General features: G+C 35.8%; 1 protein-coding gene across 2 annotated transcripts; it reads right to left on the bottom strand.

Moving 5' to 3' along the window:
* Window positions 1-237: 237 nt before the first annotated feature.
* LOC142640470 (proteasome activator subunit 4-like) lies at window positions 238-21,062 on the bottom strand. 2 transcript variants are annotated; one of them, XM_075814586.1, is made up of 35 exons: window positions 20,761-21,062; window positions 16,101-16,203; window positions 15,892-16,004; window positions 15,536-15,658; window positions 14,885-14,986; window positions 14,632-14,797; window positions 14,073-14,189; window positions 13,897-13,964; window positions 13,691-13,792; window positions 13,381-13,597; window positions 13,027-13,260; window positions 12,811-12,935; window positions 12,555-12,672; window positions 12,237-12,455; window positions 12,001-12,156; window positions 11,752-11,828; window positions 11,442-11,650; window positions 10,907-11,123; window positions 10,727-10,806; window positions 10,475-10,586; window positions 10,215-10,385; window positions 9,106-9,274; window positions 8,986-9,029; window positions 8,842-8,884; window positions 8,617-8,762; window positions 8,300-8,394; window positions 7,294-8,195; window positions 6,437-6,715; window positions 6,253-6,348; window positions 5,337-5,515; window positions 4,884-4,965; window positions 4,477-4,601; window positions 2,508-2,600; window positions 781-934; window positions 238-698 (listed from the first exon to the last, which is right to left on the bottom strand). In XM_075814586.1, the coding sequence occupies exons 1-35, from the start codon at window positions 20,919-20,921 to the stop codon at window positions 657-659; spliced, it is 5,439 nt and encodes a 1,812-aa protein (XP_075670701.1). In that variant the 5' UTR covers window positions 20,922-21,062; the 3' UTR covers window positions 238-656. The 2 variants fall into 2 exon arrangements, with proteins under 2 accessions (XP_075670701.1, XP_075670702.1); XM_075814587.1 differs by having other exon boundaries at window positions 13,381-13,582.
* Between the last annotated feature and the right edge of the window lie 181 nt (window positions 21,063-21,243).

Raw genomic sequence — 21,243 nt, 5'->3', positions numbered from 1 at the left:
ACCAAACCATGTCATAACAAATATGACATGGATCTCATGGCATCAAATTACCATCAGCTCACCTAATGAATAAAGTATATTCAAGGAAGGGTAAAAAACACAAGAAGAAGGCAAGTAGTCCTAGTTCATGGTGTCATGGCATAAAGAAACAACATGCCAATGCTAATCAAACTGATTTCTATATCATAATAGATTTCTATCAATAAATGCACTATCTCTTGTTGAGATTTCCAATCATTTCTGTTTCAACTGCATCTTCTTTTTCTTGCAAGTACCTAAAAAAATTAATATGAAGTGTGTCCCAAGTAAACTGAATATTGTATACAAAAAGGCTTGCTGCTACAAATTACAGTCTAAAAAATCAAGAGTAGTTTGTCACATACAAGAGGTCTCCCTACAAATTACATTCTAATAAATGAGGTCAGTCTCAACAACACAGGAGACTGCCCAAACTCCTAAGCAGTAATCCATTTATATAAAGATTTTAAGAGCAAATATTTCAATGTGTTTGTAGAAAGCTCCTGTCAATCTGATTGTTTCTTTTTCACCAAATCCAATGCTACACATAGTGGGATAGCATAAAAAATGAGACTACTTTTGTGAACACGAACCTTGAACAACCAATCTCTTTTATCTTACTAGGCATACACTGTAGATCAAGCAAAATACGATGACGAAGAGGATGTATCAACCAGAACCTGCAAGTACAGCAGAACTAATGATCAAACATTCCAATATAAGGTAAGAGTTTTTGGGAAAAGTATATCCCATCAAAGCTACCTCAAGTTGATCTTCAGAAAACGAATTTTTCTGAATGTCCCATGTATCTGCATGTGTTCTCCGGAACTCTGCCACTGCTTTTGTAACTGTGGATTTCACAGGTGATGGCTCTCCCCCAAAACCAGCCAGTAATATAACATGCTCAGGCAACCAACTGAAACAAAACAGTGAATATTTTTAATTTTACAAGGTAAAAAAAGTAATACATCATTCTGGGTGTGGGTCGAATAATATCAAAAATCAAAATCTTTTAAAATCCTCAACCAGTGTCCCATCCCTCAAGCAGACCACATCACACAAAATTGAAAGTCATGAGATGATTCCTACAATCTAATCAAGTGCCTCACATTGGACAGTGAACCGGCAATCAGTTTAAACATTAGACCTTGGCCAACCCAAGAGCAGTTCAGCTCCTCTTCAATCTGCTAAATTTAAGTCTGGTGTAGAACATGTCACTACAGTCTGGTGCAGGTGTCTCATTTATCAAATAGTCAAATTCTTCAGGCAAAAGCAGGTGCTGACTTATTAACATGTTCAACATTTCTTTTAGTTCGTTCTTTTTTTTTAGGGGGGGGGGGGGGGTGGTGTTGTAACTACTTTAAGTAGGCACTATGAAAATCTTAAAATGCCCATACAGCAAAATTAGTTGAGACACCATCAGATTTAAGCATGCCTTTCACATTTAAAATAGAAGCATCTAATTATGTCCATATTTGTGCTCTCGTCATTTAACATTTCAAATTGCTGAAGAATTAAAATAATGACAGATATAGTGGAACTTCAAGTGTATGTTTCCAGTAATATATAATAACTCCACTTCTGATTGATAATACTATAGTTGTTTTTTCTACGTTTAAACAAATAGAGCATACTATGTGTGCATCAAGCCATGCATATATGCATAAGTGCACGTCTGAGTGCATGTATATAAACTTCTATTTGGCCGAAAATACACCAATGTATGCACCCATTGGTAAAATGTGGTTCAAATTTATCCTTTCTGGAGTTGAAAAGGCCCAAAGAAATACTGTGTGCAACTGGCCATGCTATATTCATAAATGCATGTATAGAAACATTTATTTGGCCGGAAATACACATTGTATGCACCCATTGGTAAAAGGTGGTTCAACATTATCCTTTCTGGTGTTGAAAAGGACCAAAGAAAAAGGCTGAGTCTAACACATAAATATTTGAGGAACTCATTTCTATAACATTTTCTTCAAACCATTTTACATTTTGCACCATTGTAGATAACATCTCAAGGTCAGAAAGTAACACTTAGTTTATTAAATGCCCTAATGTTGACCAACACCTTCTTTAGTCAAAAGTCACACTTTTGTTTCTCACAGAGACAACTTATGAGAGACAGCGATCCACTAAGTGAAAAAAGCTTCCAGCATTTCAGAAGGATGAGGGCATCCATCATTGTCCTGATTCCTTGGATACTTGTCCAATTAACAATCGAAGTTTACACAGTCATGGATTCTCAGGATTCAAGTTTGAATTTAAAGGCACAAACAGGCCCATATTGGTTGATCATAGTGCTTTTTATTTACGTAAATTTTTAACCTTTCTAATAGAATTTTTAATACCAATGGATCTTAACACATGATGCTACCTAAGTCCAACACAATAGCAGCTTCATCAATCATGCATAATGAAACTCGTAACACAGTTCTGCAAACAAATTGTTAAGATCAATTTTTTTCTTTAACATCATAACGCACCTGGGCATATCATAAGGGGATGATAATACACAAGCTGTCAAAGCAAGTACAGGACCATGAATAGAGGCCACAGATTGACCACCACTCATATTCCTGCATTTTTTAAATACCAAACCAAAGATCAGAACATAAAATCACACATGGAATACCTAGTTTTAGAACTTAATACATAAGTAGTAAAAAAGGTACGATGCACGCTCTTAAATACACGGATTCATATGTGTACTCAATTATTAATCACATGGGCAAATATGTGTTATAAATATTCATAAATGTCGTAAGGCATAAGAATGAGAATTTAAATCCCATGCAAGATATAGGAATGTCATATTTCATGCTGCATACAAAATTTATATGCCAAAAAGATTGCACACATCATTCATACTGATTCCAACGGGTGGTGAAATTAACTATCAAGGGAAAATTTAGGTCCTATACACTTAAAGATAAGATCTGATAAATTAAATACACAAAATAATTTTCATTATGTGGTTATCCAAAAGAGGAATCATTTTAATAAGAGAAGAATCTATACCGCATTGCATCATGATTATTAGGGTTCATAGATGAGTTGGCAAATCCTAGTGCCAAAACATACCAATTAGATTGCATCAATAGAATTGTGTTAGGATTGAGTCTGTGTAAGAAGCTTCTTGAGGTGATGATATACTCAAAGATAGTGAATTTATGATATTTTGCCTGTATATTTTACACCATAATGAATCTTTGGGTGAAACTTATTTTATTGGAAAGTAGACATTTGGGCTTCAAAACAAACACAAATTTGACCCAATTTAGATTTGAAATGAGTGAGATATGGCCATTTGAAGTTGACACAACTACATTGTCCCCAAGATTTTGCACGACCCTCGCTAGACTGAAATTGCCACAAATAGTAAACTGACTTTGAACTTTGAAGGTCTAACGATATAACCTAATGATTTCCTATATGAAACATACCCTTGTTGCACAATTAAGAGGAGAGAGACTGTCATTCTAAGAGCAAACCCTCTTGAGCTTAAACAGTTAGAAACCATCTCCCTTGAGTATTCTCTTTGTGAGCTCCTTGCAGAGTTTCTCTTAGCGAGTTTCTCATTCAAACCACACAAGTTGTTAACCCTTACCAGTGAGTTCACTACTGTATCCATCCAAAGAGTCCTTTGGATTACTGGAGTTCCAATGGTTGCGGCCGGCTGAGTTCATTCAATGTGGAGATTTCTGTAGAAGAATCCCAAAGTTCTGGGGCTACTATAGTACGAGGCGAACAGGTTGTTTGTTGAGTTTACATAAAAGTCTAGGACTACAAAGGTTTTGTGAATTTAGACTTATTATAAATATTTCTTTATAGGGAAATTTCTTACAGGTAGGTTGCCATGGAGTGGTTTTTCTTTTGAAAAGTTCTTCAAAGTTTTTCATTTCACCACCAAATCCATGTGTGCCTTTTGTTAAAATAATGGTCAAATGATTAAATTCACCATTTCCTAATAGCTTAAATTTTGGACAACCAGTAGTTTATTACCTTTATTGCTTTTGGATTTTGGTGTTACCGTGGTTGTGCAATCTATCAAATTGTTAACTTTGGACTTAACCAAAAATTAGTCAATTCATAATCCACTGCATAGGTTATTGAGGTCTAAATCAGGGTTTTTCAATGATAAAGTTGAAGATTTGAAGGCACTAATAAAACCTATCATGATAACACATGCTCCATGGAGCATTCATAATTCTACTAAAGTCATTTTTTTTAATGTTCCCATGTTTCAATTCCCATGAAACAAGAACTTTATCAACACAGAGAAACTGTATATGAAAGCAGGCGGATTGGAATTTAAGGTATACTAAATGCATGCAAGATATGCAGGTCCTAAGACTGAACACATGAAGGCTGCAAGCACAATGATTGTCCCCTTATTAGAAAGGTACATCACATTAATTATAAACTAAAGAAATTCAGAAGCCCAAAAGGTACCTTTGGTTTCTCTTCTCTTGAAGAGCAATTGCATCCTTGTAAGCTCTATCACGGAAATCTCTTACCAGGTCTTCATCCCCATCCTTCATTAAGCCTGCTAGAACTGCTGCGGCATGCTCTCTTACCTAAGCCAGAATTAAAAAACAACATATAAGTTGAAACTTTCAAAATCCTATCCCTTTATCAAGGACCCTGGTCTGTAACAAAAGTCATGAGGTCTTCTTAAGAACTAAAAGACTTCCAGTCTTGCGTTCTTCCGATCACAAATTTAGGTCCATGAGATCAGCATTCTTAATAAATACCACCTCGATCTTTTGTGAAATATCAAATACTAATTCAGACAAAACAAGGATTATATCACCATATTTCACTTTATTTTTCAACTAATTATTCAGCCTGGAACTTGCCTCCACTTGGATGTCTTTAAGTAGCTTCTCAACAGTTCTCCAGATTTTTTGTTTCTCTTTACGTGAGAGAATGAAAGTGTGCCTGTCAGAAAAGAATGTACAACTTTATTTGCATTTTTGTTATAACAAATATGCCAACTACATATTGCTAGAATTCACCTAATACAAGTTATCATCTTGTCAAGATAAGAGATCACATGAACCACAATAGGAAGAGCTAATTTAAAATAAATAAGTAATGTTAAACCTTCATTTATAATAATTATGTATGTACAAATGCACGTGATAAAAATTAGGACATACTAGGACTGAATTAAATTTAATTTTAACCCTAATGTAATTATGAACACACAAGAAAAAAAGAAGGAAAAAAAATGGACTAGTTCTCTAGAATTAGAAGGCTCATATAATTAGGAATGCAAGATGTGAAAGAAAACCCTGTATGTACCATACCTATGCATGAAAGTTTGCAGATATGTCAGCGTAGCAGATCTCGTTCGCCAGTTAGAATCATTAGCTGAAGAAAGAATCACAGATACAGCTTCCTGGAGATGGGGTTCCCAGAAAATCCTCCATAGTAGCAATTCAAAAGCTGACTTGGCCAATGCTGACAAATCTTTATTTAATGTTTCCTTCAAAAAGCAAATAACATTCTCAGATTTGGTATTGTGATGCCCAACCAAATTGGCATCATAATGCAAACAAAATATTGAAAAGAACAAAGAACATCTTGATCGGGTTTTTTCTCTATCAAATTTCTCCTAACTATTGAAATGTGATTTAAGAGCATGTTAAGTCATACACGTTAAACATCAGAAAGTTCCATAAAATTATATTCTGATATGCCTTTTGTGATCATCACAAATGAAATGCTTGAAACTGGTTAGTGTAGATAATTACCCCCTGAGAAATCTGTATATAAGGATATCCATGAGGATTAAGAGCTATAAGACCAAAAATTATAAATTACAGCAAAAAAATTCAACTTTTGCTTCCATAACATTTATTAATAACTTCACAAGTTTACTGACTGCATAGAGATTGTGAGAGAGACAGGGAATTGAAAAGATGACTAGAGCAGCTTATAGCACACAAATCTGTTATTCTAAGTGCACTCATTTGCAAATGGAAATTCTTCATGATTCAGGAAACAAATATATCAATACCATGAAACTCCTGCCCATAATCAAACAATAATTAATTTCGAACTGTTATAACTTGCATAATGGTCAACTACCCCTATTAGCTGCTCAAGAATAAATTGATAGGGACACATATGAAAGCAGTAGACACTAGTGAACTTCAGAACCAACAAGAAACCTCAAATGCAGGTTAGTCAAGTAATATGAGGAATCAAATTTCTACTTACCTGCAAAGAAATTACGGGATGAAGAAGTCCCACAATTACATCTAGTAAACATGAAGATCTTCCAGACTTCAAAGATGAGATGATAAAATGGAATAGCTACAAACATTAAGAAAGTAAATATTGATCAATTAAAGATTCTAAAATTTAAAGACATTCCACTAGGACTCATTCTTAGCATACATACTGTTTCCATCCATTTGACATCATCTTGTGAATGACCATTCAACTGCATGTCTGGAGCACTTATATCTCTTGAAGTCTCCAAAGTGACACTGTGGCTTGCATTTTGAATATTCATTAACACTTGAGAAGCTCGTTCTGTTAAAAGCTCAATCCAACTTTCCATAAGTTGATTATTGACATCATTGTTTCCCCCTTCATGTGAACGATGATTATCAGACAATGCATAAAGCCGAATGTTGGAGCACAATACAGAAAGAGTGACACCTATAGTTTCCCTTACCTGTCCCACACAAAAAGGTAAATTCAAAAGCCATGCATCAAAACATGACCAGAAATATAAGCCCTTCTATTATTTGCTAAAGAAGGATTTGGAAATATAAAAAAATTTACTACTACCTACAGAAATTGTTCCCTCTCTTTCTTTTATGTAACTAGATAAAAGACAATTGAGATGAAATGTTTTACCACTTGCTAGAATATAAGTACAATGAAGACACAGAAAAAGGCTAAGATAACATTTTAAAAAACATAGGAGGATCAAACACAGTACTTATTTGAGTAATCTCCACTTGATCTCTTTTTTGTCTATTGACCATTACCTCAATTTCAATTCTGGTTTATATTTGTTTCTGCTCTGACTAGAAGATTACGAAAAGAGAAACAGATAGATGGTATTATTCCAAGAATGTGGTGCGTTTGCACTGACAAATCTAGATTTAACATTGGAATTGCTGTGTTTGAGATTTTTCTAATAGAAGTTTAATTAATTTTAGAAATTAAAAATAAAGAAAGGGATATATGGAAGCAATTTTTAATCAGAAAAACTGGTGACATTTATATAAAAATATGAATTCTTACTTGGGCAGAGGAATGGCACATATTACCAAGAAGCTCCTCTAGCAGTTTATTGTGGAGTTGTAGTTCACCTGCAGCCATTTTCTGTGGGGATATTTCTATAAGGGAAGCTGATAGAAAAGCGTAGCGCTTGGAAACTATGGTGGTAGTTACTTTTGGAGGTAAAGGTGTTGCTAAACAATCTAGAATTTTTTGCCTCAAAAGAGGAACTCTTGTTCCATATCTTCCCTTTCCACTAACAGCATAACGTATACAAGATGCCCACTCAGGTATAGACTCAACTGATTGTGCTAAAATGATATTCTGCAACTGGACCATCATCCAGCTGTCCCATGCTCCTAAAATACCATTGACATCAGAATGTAATATTCCTGCAAATGCCTCAGCCGCAACACACTGCTTAGACCTCTCCTCAGCATTTGCAAACTCCTCCAATGTACTTCTAAGTGCCAATAAAACAGACATGCCACATTCCTGCACTAACCGTTTAAAAATTCGTGCAAATTTTGAATAAAAGGAATTACTATCTATTAAAGAGATCCAACTAGGAGTACGTGGCCATGAAGCTGAAAAGTCAAAGTAAAAACGAGTAATGGATTTGTCTGTTAGGCTCTGAAAAATAGAATTTGCATTATTTCCTCCCGAAGATGTGCTTTCAGTATCAGTGATTATATGAACAAGAGAGAGACTATTCAATGTCTCATTAAAAAAACCGTCTTCTTGAAAAATTCGAGTCAGAGCTCCTTCAAGGGATGATTTAGTGTTTCCCCATAAATCATCAGAAAAGAAAGGCTTTTCCTCAGCTGAGAATTTGTAAGGAGATTCTTTTAACAGTGTATTTAGAGCTGAGATTGCAAGTATTCTTGTTTGAGGAAGTTGACATTTTAAACTCTTCAAGAAATGACCTGAGAAGGCGTGAACATGAAAACACATTTAAAGAGTTAGACTAAGACAGTTTAGTTAATCAACTGTGCTAGTGCTCTGAAGAAGAAGAAGAATTTGTGCTGACCAGCAGTATCACTCAGGATTGCTGAAGAGGAATTCAGGTAATTCCTAGATGTCATAGCCAAGAGGAGCAGAACTCTATTAGCCATCAGATTATATCTGACAATAGCAAAGAAAAAATTAAGCCATATCTAAAAATCTGTACAAATTTAGCATGTAGGAGACTATAATATGTACAAATGCAATGTGTCCACTAATTGATTGGTGTTTGTATCACACACAAAAATGATTAAAACAAATAATAGGAGATTCAAACAGCTTCGGCTCAAGAGAGAAAACATAATTTAACAAAAAAGAAGAAGCAAATTATAAGATATTTACCGCCAATGCAAACTGCTCGAATCAGAACCCAAGGAAACAATCTGTGAAACCAAATTAGCAAAATCTGTTCCATCTATATGATAATCTGATGTCCTGAAAATGCTTCTAGATATCCCAGAGAAGTGGATATTGTATGTGACAAAAAGCTGTTGGCACTCAGATATTAGCATTAAACAACAAGAAAATCACAGCTGCAGAGTTTAAATCATCCAATTGATATTTTACCTCATTGATTGCTTTCTGGGCTTCTAGTGACTCATGATGGGAGCTTCAATTAGAAACAGACAATCACAATATGAAAATCTTAATAAACTCAATCAATGAGAAAACAAGGTTTTTTGAAGTTTTTGGTCCAAAAAAAGAGGTTACCTCAAAAGAATCCCACGGATGAACGAACAAAATGATTTTGGATCCTGGAACGAAAGAAAATAAATAAGATAAAAATTACTTTTCAATAGCTTTCTTAAGCGCATTGTCCTGAGTGACTACCATTGCCAAATGCTTGAAAACTGTTTTTGAGGCAAGGACTGCACAAGAACCTAGCACCACATGTTCAGATGACTTGGAATCCTGTAGGTTCTCTGTAAGAGAGAGAACACACTTTGAAATCATAGATGGCCATCTCTCGATCATCTTCAACAGAGTTTTTCCAGCTAGTCTGAGCACCATATCGAAATTTAAATTAGCTATTATGAAACACTACTGTAATCACAGAAAACATTAAGCATGACTTGATAAGAAACCAATGCCATAGAACTAAAATCCAAAAAGAGATATATTATTAGTTCAAGAGTAATGTCCATATGATACATTTGACAAAGGCAATGACATGATAAACAAGTTGAGCACTTGACAGGATTATTCTTTGCTGCTCTGCCACATAATGAATGCGTTTGGATAGGAGGCTGCGTCCACGTCTGGCCAGTTTTTTTTTTTTTTTTTTTTTTCCACGCGCATGTGTCACTGTTCATTGGCCATGAACAGTGATTTTAGGCCAATGAACAGTAATTTTTGGGATGAACAGTAATTTTTACACATTAAAAAATTATTTTTGTACAGTATTTTCAGTTTTCAGTTATCAGTTTTCAGCAATAAGTTCTATCCAAACGGACCCAATATTAGAGATATTTCTGAGCCTTCTCAGTTCTTCATTCTATCAAGAGTTTTAGGCTTCCAACGATAGAGTAGAACTTTTATGGATGCCACCATATTGGAGTGATGCAGCCATAGAAATATATTTGAAATGCTACCACATGTGAGATTATAATCAGATTCAATTTAGTCAATGGTTTAATTTTCTGCAGATTCTGGGCAAATTAACCTTTTTATTCAATTCAGATTTTGTAGTAAAGCTTGGTGTAGGACATTTTTAAGCTTCAGAAAGTCACAGAAGTGTTCCTTAAGTTTTAAGCTAATCTATTAGATGATTCTATTAGGTAGTTTTCAGCTTCTGTCTCAGCAGAATGGGGAAAAGTTCGAGTCTATATAAATGATGCATTGGACTTGAATAAATGTCACGTTATAGAACTCAAATTGAATGACAGATTTCTGTAAAAGATTGATCATGCAGTAGGGTCATAATAGTTTAGTGGACTTACTTGCGAACAGTTCCGTAGTTATGCAAACTGAGCTTAAGAAGATCATCAATTAAAAGAATCACATGGTTTGATGGATAGAAATTCCCACTTGCACAAAATTTATTATAGGATGACTTTAATGCTCTCCACATACTGTGCAAGTATGCCTTATCAATAAGGAACCACCTTGGTCTAAACAGACACAGAAATTCAGGGATTATTTGCTTAGAAATAGATGCATAGTTCATGTGACAAGCTGACCAAATGGTTGGATAATTCACCTTCTCTTTCCTTTATAATTGGATGACACAATAAAATTTATCGGAGGTTCTTTAATGGCAGCAGACTCCAAATTCCAAGCCTCCCCAGACCAATCATCATACCAACATCTTCCTGTGACACATATAAAAAATTAAAAATTAAAAAAAAAAAAAAGGTGAGACAGGAATTAGAGGCAGAAAGGAGGGGGATGATACTTTTCATTTCTAAAAAATTTCAATATATTTAATTCATCCAGATGCAGTGTCCATTACCATGGTTTCCTAAAGCATCCATAATACGAATAACAAGTATCAATAGGATGCTGTCATCTGATTTTTCCTCTAATAAGTATCTGCTCGATTAAAAAAAATGAAGAGGGAAGGAGAGATCAATAAAATTCATAACCACCCAAATTGAAGGAGTGATATGAAAAACTGAAATTTAAACATTACTTGCAGGCAGCATGTATGACCTCTGTAGCTTTTTCCCGTAATTCAGTGCTGCCAACACTTGAACCTGTTGCTCCAGCTATTAAGAAAGGAGAATGATCTGGATCTTCAACTGTGCCATTCCTGGAGGATGGATTGAAATCAGGCAAGCAAGACAAAACACCTTGCAATGAAGAATCAATGCGTAAAAGAGTCACTTTTAAGTGCTCATTCCTGTCTCCTGGGTGAAAAATTGCATGCAACTGTCAGAGACTGATTTTATGCGCACACACACATAAACATAAAAGGGAACTTATTCAGTATTCATGTATGTCACTACTGTGAAGAAATGTATGCATAATTATATAGGTAACTAGCATTTGTAGCAGAAAACACTCCATAAAATATTTGGATTAGACTCAATAAAATGAAAGCAAGTCATAAAACCAGGCTTCTAACTCAAAAAGAACATAACCTCCTCAAAGAAAGAGATTCTTTCACTACTAAATCTGTCCAGGATAACAGAAAAACTATGCAAGGGGATGAATATATCAATCACCTGGGCCAGAACGGATTCTAGCTTGGCATATTCTATAAAGATCATCCAAAGCTGATTGGAGATGGAGGTCCAAAAGTTCATTTGCAAACTTGACTTCATCATCACTTGGAATATGCCACTTGGGGGGCATCACTGGTTCACCATTGGTATAATCTTTTGTGCTGATCCAATCCTCTAGTGCAGCAGCATCAGGGTGAGACAAAATGGTCCTAGCAAGCCAGAACTTTATATTTTTTTCATCTGCAGGTAAAGACTGAAAAGGCAAGAAGAATAAATACAATTATGAATTTCAATGAAAAGATTAACATACTTGTACTGATCCGTAGGATAATAGCGTGTCAGGCTTTTCAGAAGTGATCGAAGAAGAGAGTCACCAGCACTATTGACCTGTCATATTACCAGAAACTTTACAAAGGAAAGTAAAATTTAATGTATGCAAAGAATTATCAGACTATTGTGCAATATTTTCAGTAAGAATCCCATTAAGACACAATTATTCATTAGTACAAACAATTCTCAATATGCACATAAATCAGTTAACCACAGGCCATTACAAGACCTTCCAAGATGGTGAGTCAAAAGAAGAAGTGATAGCTTCTTTAAATTGATCCTTGTAACGTAGAAGTGCAGGACCTCCATAACTGATGGCAATTGATAATACTTTCAGTCGATAATTAATTGTTGTTTCAAGAGCTGGAGAAAGTCTGGGTTTTTCCTGAAAACAAAATAACTAAACTTTAACAAGAAGAATCTAGCTGCAACATAGAACTACATAATAAACCACAACAGAAGTACCTTGATTGATATTGAGGATTTGGAAATTTCTCCTTCTTTAAATCCCATAACTGGTGTATCTTCTAAGGAGTTTATGACAGACAACAAAAGTGGCTCAATTAGGTGAATAACCGCTTCTTCTCTGTTAGAATGGATGCATGCACTGCAAAGCAGTCCAACCTCCTCAATTGCCCCAGGAAGGGTATTGGTTTTGACAAACTTGGAAATTTTTCTCAAAGCCTGTAGGTTTTTTGGGGAAAAATTAGACCAATATCTTAGCCCAGCATTCTAAGGATATAAAACCATCACACCTGAGTACTTAAAGCCAAGAACTGAGACCTGATCATACAGTGATTTTGAAAGTCTCCCAAGCAATATTTCAAGCATGCAATAGTAGTAAGAACTGTACTCGATCAGAAAAGTTCCTGAAGTTGCTGGTGAATGTAGGCCTTCATTCCTGCAGCACCAGTAACCAGTTATTCCAACATTTCACATAGGGAAACTGATGATATTGTTAATCCAATTTAATTAGATTGATGATTATCCAGGAAACATGCAAGACATGAAGATATGGAAACTGAAGTCCATTACTTACAGAACACTGCTCGGCTCCAAGTATAAAAGTAAGGAAAATAGGCGAGATAAGAACTTGTCCAGCCACTGAGAAAGGCTGATTTGCTTGAATAACAACCCATCTATATTTTCATCCAAAGAAGCCAACTGCAGTTAAAAGCCGATTAATGATACTGTTTATTTAAAAAGTAGGGGCATGAACCACATCTGCTTAAATGTTGAGGGCTGATGTGCTTACATTGGAAAATATAGAACCAATTAATTGCATAGTTGCCAAGGTTTTTGGAGGATCATTGGCATCCATACCAAGTAATGCATTGGACAATGAAACCATCAGAAGATTAATGAACACATTCCCGCCACCAAGATGAACAGAGTTTATTGAGGAAGATGATATGGACGTTTGTAGTAGTGAACGCCCAACATATGCTATGGACATCACGGCAACTTCCAACTGGTGGGTGGCAGTCATCTGACTAGACATAAAATATGGTAAACCCGAAGTTAATTGGATGAAAAAAAGGGGAAAGAAAAACTCAAAAGGAGCAAATCCAATTAGCTCTTATTGCTTTCAAACGCAAACAACACTAACCGTTTCCAGTGCTATATAATATCGAGATGCCACAAATGGAAGAACCAAGGAGGGCTCCACAAAGGACAAAATAGAAGTTGCAACAGCAACTGTCTCAGAAAGATCTTTGTCCTTGCTATATTGACCACGATCAATTAACTTGAGAACCACATTCACAAATTTAGTCCTCTCTGATCTTCCCAGATACAGTTCGGCACGTCTACTGTTATTTGGATTCCTATTATAACAGCAAATTTGGTAGAAATAGCAAAACAATATGCACAACACTGAGGAGAATATGTCTAGTATAATTAGGCAGACAAATTCTTACTGTTGTTCGTATTTTAGGCGCTTCTTGAATTGAGTTACCAAATGAAACAAAAAACGCTCCAATGAATAAGTCCACTGACCACCATTAGAAGGATGATAATATCTATGACAAACAGACACCAGTAACAACTGATGAATAGAATTTATGAATAGTTTATATGCTACGAAAAGACAATAATAAAAGCAGAAATATGTTAGTAAACAAACTGTTCCAAAAGATTGATGAATGTCTCAAGTTGCTCTTGCGCTGAACCATGAGGTTTTAGTAGATACACCTGCAATTGCAATTATAGTTATATTGCATAATAATCTCTAAGGAACCACCCTTGTGGGTATCTCTTAATGAACACGGTAAATTCTAGGCCATATTATGTCAGCCTTACAATTGATTTCGCAATGGCCTTCATTCGGGTAACTATTTTATTGGAGAACAAGAAACTTGTGTTTTTGGGAACACCAAGAGGAAAAGGATATGATTCACATCCATTTGCTACTGGAACCTGTGATTTCCAATTAGAGCATGAAATCTGTTATGGAAATCCAGATGGCAATAAAAAATAAAAAAGGATAATAAGCCCAAGATCAAACAGACAAAATTCAATGAATGGTATCTTGATGTTGTGAATGCATGGTGAGTTGAAACTTGAAAGCTCATGTTTACTATATATGCAGCTGCTGAAAACTAAATTGCATTTAACCCTCTGATGCAAAAAACTTATAATGAAAGGATCAAAGAAATTTAGTAAAATTGGTTAAGTACATTGGTATAATCACAAGCCATATCAATATATAGATCCACATCCAAAACATTCTACTTCCATTCCGATAAAGCTTCAGGTAGAAGTGAATCATGCTCAACTATAGAACTCAAAAACCAGTCACCAATCATATAATCTATTTACCAACACAGGTTCCACAATACTTGAAAATTTATATTCTCACCTCAAACATATTTAAGAATCTACTGAAAAGTGTAGGTAAGAAACACTCCCAGTCAATAAAGTTGCAATTCTTTACAGTACGAGCTATAACACCAGCCCATTGGCAATTCCAAAACTGGCAATTTGGTATTGAGTCCCATAGGTTTATACATTCTTTAATCCATTCACTGCCATGTAAAGAATTGGAAGTTAATTTGACAGAATTGGTCACATCTGAAACTATAAATAATAGAAGTTATATTTTTGCTTCTTACCATGAATAGAAATCTTGGTTGTCCAAATTTGTAGGAAGAAATAGTCTTACAAATCCAGATCCTTCAAAGGATGAATTATTCCATGGATTTTCGACTAAAGATCTGCAAGGTTGTTTGGTTAGATGGAAAGCAAAATAGAGCAACTTAAGAAACTGGGATATCTGACATTCCACATCTTATCATTCTAATGAAAACTAAAATTCACTAAGAGGGTAGGAGGATTGAACAAGCTCAAGCCTGCCCCTTCAAAGTCTTTTCAGGCTATATTGTTTTTGGTTCTTTAAATGTCAAAAGAACCACATCAGTGGAGAGTATGGATGTCAAATAAAGGTCAAACCTGAAATGACTGAATTTTGACCTATTTGTTTTTGCAAAAGATAATTTTTAACCTATTAGTTTTTTAAAATTTTCATGAAGGATATGTAAAACAACATATTCCATGTGTGTGGCTAATAACCCAATACAAAATTAAAAGGTCAACCAACAAATTTGACAGCTATACATATATGCCTGATGTAAAGCAAAAAGCTGGAATGACTGACAAATCAGAACAACAAAAGGAGCATACAGATGGATGGAGCAAATTTTTTAATAAAAGCAGTAAGGATCTCAGATGGATGTCCAAATTTGAGGGAGCCTCATAGCAGTTACCTAAACTCAGACCATATGTCAAAGGCAGAACCTGGTGGGAAGAATCTTCGGCAGGATTGAACAAGAGAAGTAATAGTCTCAAAATGTCGAAGTTTTAATCTCAGCCCTTCTGGACCTGGATTTCTATTACATGTATGTAACTCTAAGTCAATAGTATACAAAGTTTTCAAATGCAAGAAGTATAAGACAGTATCATGTTATGTTTATAATTACTATTACCTTCATTACCATGAATCATTGGTTACAAATTTAAAACCAGTGCACATTTCAAGAGCAAAAAAGGAAGCATTAAACAGTAATTCTATCAATCTATGTCCACATAGGCAATACATTCAAAAGGTATTTACATAAGTCACCTTGTGAAATGTGTACTAATCAGAGTATCATAGAAAGGCCGCCACTGAACTTTCAATGACAATTTCTTGTGATACTTATTAAGTAATTTGACTAATATATTTCCCCATTTGACCTATCAAAACAAATTAAACCACAATCAAAAACAGATAAAAAACAACTGCAAACATATACAAGAACTTCTGTTTGTTTTTTTAATACAATGTATTACCTGGGCATGAAGGTTGTTTTGTGATACATGAAACAATTCTAACCCAATTTTGACTAGTGTGTCAACATCTTCTAAAGCCACTTCACTTTCAGCATCTATGAAACTGCATCACAAAGAAATAAGTTAGATTGCATTCCTGTCATCAGCCCCATATGGTTGTGATAAGGTCTGAACCTACAGAGCATCCACTTCATCAAAGTGTTCTATCATTAATAGCTATTAGTGATAGAAGCCCAACATAAATAGATGAGGACCAAGTATGACCATGTAAAAACCATAAACAGAACTTTACAACTATTTCTGAAATTGGCTTGTTCAATTGAAAGGTAAGATATATCCATTTGTGTTACATCCTTCAGCAGATATGGACTATGACAAACCATGACATGCTATGTATGCCTATAAGTGGGTTTATATTACCATAAATTGTATCACTCAAGCATCATCCGAAAACCCATTCCCTCCTTGGAAGGCTAATATATTCAAACACACTAACAAAATAAAAGGCTAGCTATGACTAGAACTGAATAAAAGTTTTAAGAGCTATATTAAGTGATAGATAAATATAGGAACAATGCCACATCCAGATGTGTTCATGCATGAGATCTTACACTCATTAACAAAAACCTCCTAGTTCCAAATGTTCACAATGAAATACTAACAATATACAGATTGTTTTAACATGATAAGTTTTCTAAGTAGGTCAGTGGGTAGAGCTTCAACATGGAGTTTAAAGTTTTACACGGAAGCTTCTTTCGTGATGATATATTGATGCTGTGATCATAAGATTATACTAGTCTTTATTCTTTCAGTTCAGGTTGCCCCCAAGGACAGGAATTCACAAAAGGGTCATCTAATAACCTATTGTATTACTCCTAGACATGCCACTTTGATATTTTATTATCCAAATTTCTGCTAACAAACTTCTCAACTCTCACTCCTTTTTCGTCCTAGTGGGTAACTATACCCCATCTTTGTAAGCATACATCAGTTGATAATATGATTCAATATAGTCTACTAGTCATGACCCTTGGGAAATGATAGATCCTTTACCATAAAACCAGCAAGAACTTATGTTTTACACACAAAAATGACATGTTTGTCATTGAAAGTCTAAAATTTTGTCAATTTGGTAATTCAGTTTGTGAGAATTGTGACAATGAAGAGTCAACTTCAAATCAGCTGCATGGCATTTCCTCAGATGTCTTGGAGTAAACCATATCAAGTAGGGAGTCCCAGAAATATGAAGGCCACAAAATTCCCTGTCTGATCACTATGCAAGGTCCTGCTCTTAACCAAATGCTAGGTGTCCCACCTTCATGCTATCCTATGAAGACAGAGCACACCATAATGCTCTAATGCTTAGTTATAAAGAAGCAATGCCAAGCAGTCATCTCATTAGTCATAGCCACAGTGCCCAGAAATAAGTTAAATGCGCATGTAAGCTCCTAGTTTTTTAAGGGCAGAGCCCATTACTCAATTCATCCTGAGATAGGAAAGGCACTTATTGCCTCTAATTCATATTCTAGCCATCATGCTTTTTTTGATAAGTTTTGGCTCCAAAGGGAGGAGGAAGTAGAGATTCAAAATAGTGACCTACACTTCATGAGGTATGGTCCCCAGAGAATTGCGCTACCACTTGGGGTTATATTTTAGCCACCACACACTGTCATTTTGAAGTCTTTATTGACCCCACCAGCTTCAAGGGAACCAAGGTTGAGGGTTTATATCGTCGATAAGGCCTTCAGGCAGGCCTTGTCTTCAATAGTCATAGCAATTGCTTGAAGACCCACATCAATTAACCCATCTTATCCATAATAATACCTGTTAGAATATTGGTTTAGTCTGTTTGTAGGCCAGTACATCAGAGACTTTGGCCCCATTATTATTACTTGTACAACACTCCTATTTCTTGTAGATCACCTATAAGTATAAGCCTCTACTTGTACAGTTTTATATATAGAATTCTCTTTCGCTCTCTCTTTTAACATGGTATCAAAGCCATTTGCCCATCACCAACCATCGCTTGGCTCAGCCAACCCAACTATCATTTGTTCCAACACACTACCCAAAGAAGCTACCACAAGCCTCACATTGTCCAACATGCATGTCTGTTGGAAAACATTATAAATTAGGATTAGAGGTCATATTTTCTAACAAAGGTTGTGTTGTGTAGGATCCACAAATAGGCCAGCTTCTTGGGACAGGCTGTAAATGTGGATGCCTATTCAAGCTCTCCTCTCTTCATATTCCAGCTAGCCTAGTTGCTTCTACCTCTGTATCATCGTCCTTCTAGAGCCTCTAGCACTTGTGTTTGGGTCAAGCTTCTCTTTCACGAGTCTGTCACTAAGTTTTCTAAGGGTTGGTTAGGGCTGTGTAGTTAAAGTCCTTTGATCGTATTCATTTCCAACTTGGAAAACAAACTGCTCTATCGGTTAATTACACTGATTCTATTTCTAGTGCACCTTTTGATCATGTACACTGATATTTGGGAGATTGCACAAATTCCCACTATAGGCAGTGCTCGCTACTTCATTATAATTGTTGGCAATTTTTCTTGTAACACATGGATTGGTCTATTACAAAATAAGGTGAATCTTCACAAAATTTATCAAGACTTTCGTCAAATGGTTCATGCCCAACTCTCTTGTACAAGACTTTCCAATCTAATAACGCAATGGAATACAAAGAGTCCACCTTTCTTGAAATTTTACAACAAAATGGTACCCTTTGTCACCGTTCCTATCCTAGTATCTCTCAAAAATGATCTAGGTGAACAAGCATAGACACATTATCAGTACAATTAGAGCTTTCTTCATGTTTGCATCAGCCCTTGACAATCTTTAGGGTGAAACAACACATCCTACCATCTACACCATAAAGTGGGTACTCTCTCCCACTAAACTCAACACGTCCCCTTTCAAATTAATTTATGGGACCCCTCCTGGTTATGCCTCCAATAGAACGTTAGGGTGTGCCTGCTTTGTCCTTCTCTAACCCCATGAGTAGACTAAGCTAGAAACCTAGAACCTCGCTCTCATTTCTTTTGTTCCCTGGACACAAAGGCTATCAATGTTATGATCCTAGTTCTAGGCAACTTCGCATCTCATGTCCAATTGATTTTTGGGAGCATAAAATGTTTACTAGCATGTCTAGTTTTCACTCTTCCATTTTAGGCTACACCCCTCTTTTCACTCACACTTCCTTCACCTATATCCTGATTCTTCTGTTGAGACAGGTACTCCAAGCTCTACAAGCGACTCCACAATGATTGTTCCCCTTGAAGCTAACACGGCTATTGATCTGTCCACCCCCCCTCCTAATCTTTCTCCCCCTACTATCCTTAGGTTCTTCTTTTCACCCTGGTAAGATCATCTCCTTCACACCTAAGTGACTCTCATTATTATACTACCCTTGCTACACTTCATTTGCCTCACTCCTTTTGAGAGGCTCATACTCACCCTCTTCAGCAGCAAGAAATATCTAAAGAACTTAATACTCGTAACAAAACCCACACTTCTGGGCATAATAAGAAACAGTCTATTGTAGCTCACTCTAGTACTGAGGCTGACTACTATGCTCTTACTATTACCACCTTTGAGCTTCTTTAGTTATGTAGGTTGATACAAGACCTTAGTGCATCTCAGCATGCTACTCTCTCATCTATTGTGACAAACAGAGTACTATTAAAATAGCCCACAATGATGTGTTTCATGAGCACACCAGACATCGAGATCGATTTCCATTTTGTGCAACATCACTTGCAACAGGTCATGCTCCATCTTTGTCCTATTACTTCTACTGATCAACTGGCAGAGATATTTACCAAGCCTCATCCTCCAAAACGTTTTCATACTCTTGTTACCAAACTCAAGATTGGTCTCCAGACTACCACCTTGGGTTTGAGGGAGCATGTTAGAATATTGGTTTAATTTGTTTGTTTGTAGGCCTGTACATCAGAGGCCTGCACCCATTATTATGGCCTGTATAGCACTCCTATTTCTTGCCAATCAATCATATGTGCGCCGATAAATATAGGCTACATCTTGTTACACACTCCCTCTGAAATCGTGTTTTGAAAACACAATTGATATGGCATTGTGTGTTCCATAAACATAGTGTGTAACTATCACCGCTCATAAATATATGTCTCTACTAGTACGGCATTACAAACAAATATATAGAAATAGAATTATATTCCGCTCTATCTCTTTCCCTTTCTCTTTTAAAAATACTTCCTCCCAATAACTTAATTCTCAAATAATACTGATCACATCACACCACTTACTCAACAAAGCAACAACTAGAAATTACAAATTAAAAATTAAAAGTTTAACCTCCTCTAATACTAAAACACACAAACAAATAGTACCACTCTAATGGGGAAATGTCATTCAATTATTTATTGCAGCAATGGTTAAGACTGTTGTTGTTTGCACAAACAATCCATAGCTTAAAAATTAAACTCCAGACGAACAAAGATAACACTAAATTCAGAACCCAAAATAAAAACTGAAACTCAAATGCATTTATCAGAAACCAACAGTTGAACTCAAAAGACGACATGCAAAATGGACACCACATAGAAAGGAAGAAACTTGAAACCCCAAAACAAAAACAAAAAAAAAAGAAGCCCAGAAGTGAGAAATTGAAAACTAACAGTTTGATGACAGGTATCCATGTGAGAGTTGCATAAACAGAATCAGGATCATCAGGTCGATACAACTCGTTGACAGTCCTCACTACCCTTGCAAACGATTCCTTCTCTTTCTTAGTTTCCTCAGCCACATGTGGTGGAAGCCAAGCATTATAGAGATGCATTGGAACAAAGAAACAAAACCCCAGAAGAGAAAAACCAGAGCCAAGAGCCAAGAGCAAGAGCAGCAAGAGTCTGCAGTAAAGGAACTATAGAGTTGACTATTATTCTTTCTTTGTTCGTTTATTGTTGTTATGTGTGGTGCTGAAGGATGAAACAGGCTTTGTTACAGACACTGACACTGACACTGACACATTGATAAAAACATGTTTGTCAGCTTACAACTACGCGCAATTGTATTTGTACCTGCCACTTTGTCACTTTCTGAGGAATCACATTCACATTCACATTCACGCGGCTGCTAACAACTCTGTCCAAAACAAGGAA

Source organism: Castanea sativa, chromosome 6 (assembly GCF_040712315.1).
Source record: "Castanea sativa cultivar Marrone di Chiusa Pesio chromosome 6, ASM4071231v1".
In the NCBI taxonomy this organism is placed as follows: Eukaryota; Viridiplantae; Streptophyta; class Magnoliopsida; order Fagales; family Fagaceae; genus Castanea; species Castanea sativa.
Note: the sequence above shows the minus strand (reverse complement) of the source record. Positions and strands in the feature narration are given on the sequence as shown.

Excerpts from the sequence above, each read along its gene's own strand:
- LOC142640470 (XM_075814586.1), bottom strand. The coding sequence starts at position 20,921 with ATGCATCTCTATAATGCTTGGCTTCCACCACATGTGGCTGAGGAAACT. Across the intron at positions 10,807-10,906 it reads GTCATACATGCTGCCTGCAA|ATACTTATTAGAGGAAAAAT; the intron begins GTAATGTTTAAA and ends TTAATCGAGCAG. Across the intron at positions 4,966-5,336 it reads CTGCAAACTTTCATGCATAG|GCACACTTTCATTCTCTCAC; the intron begins GTATGGTACATA and ends CTTTTCTGACAG.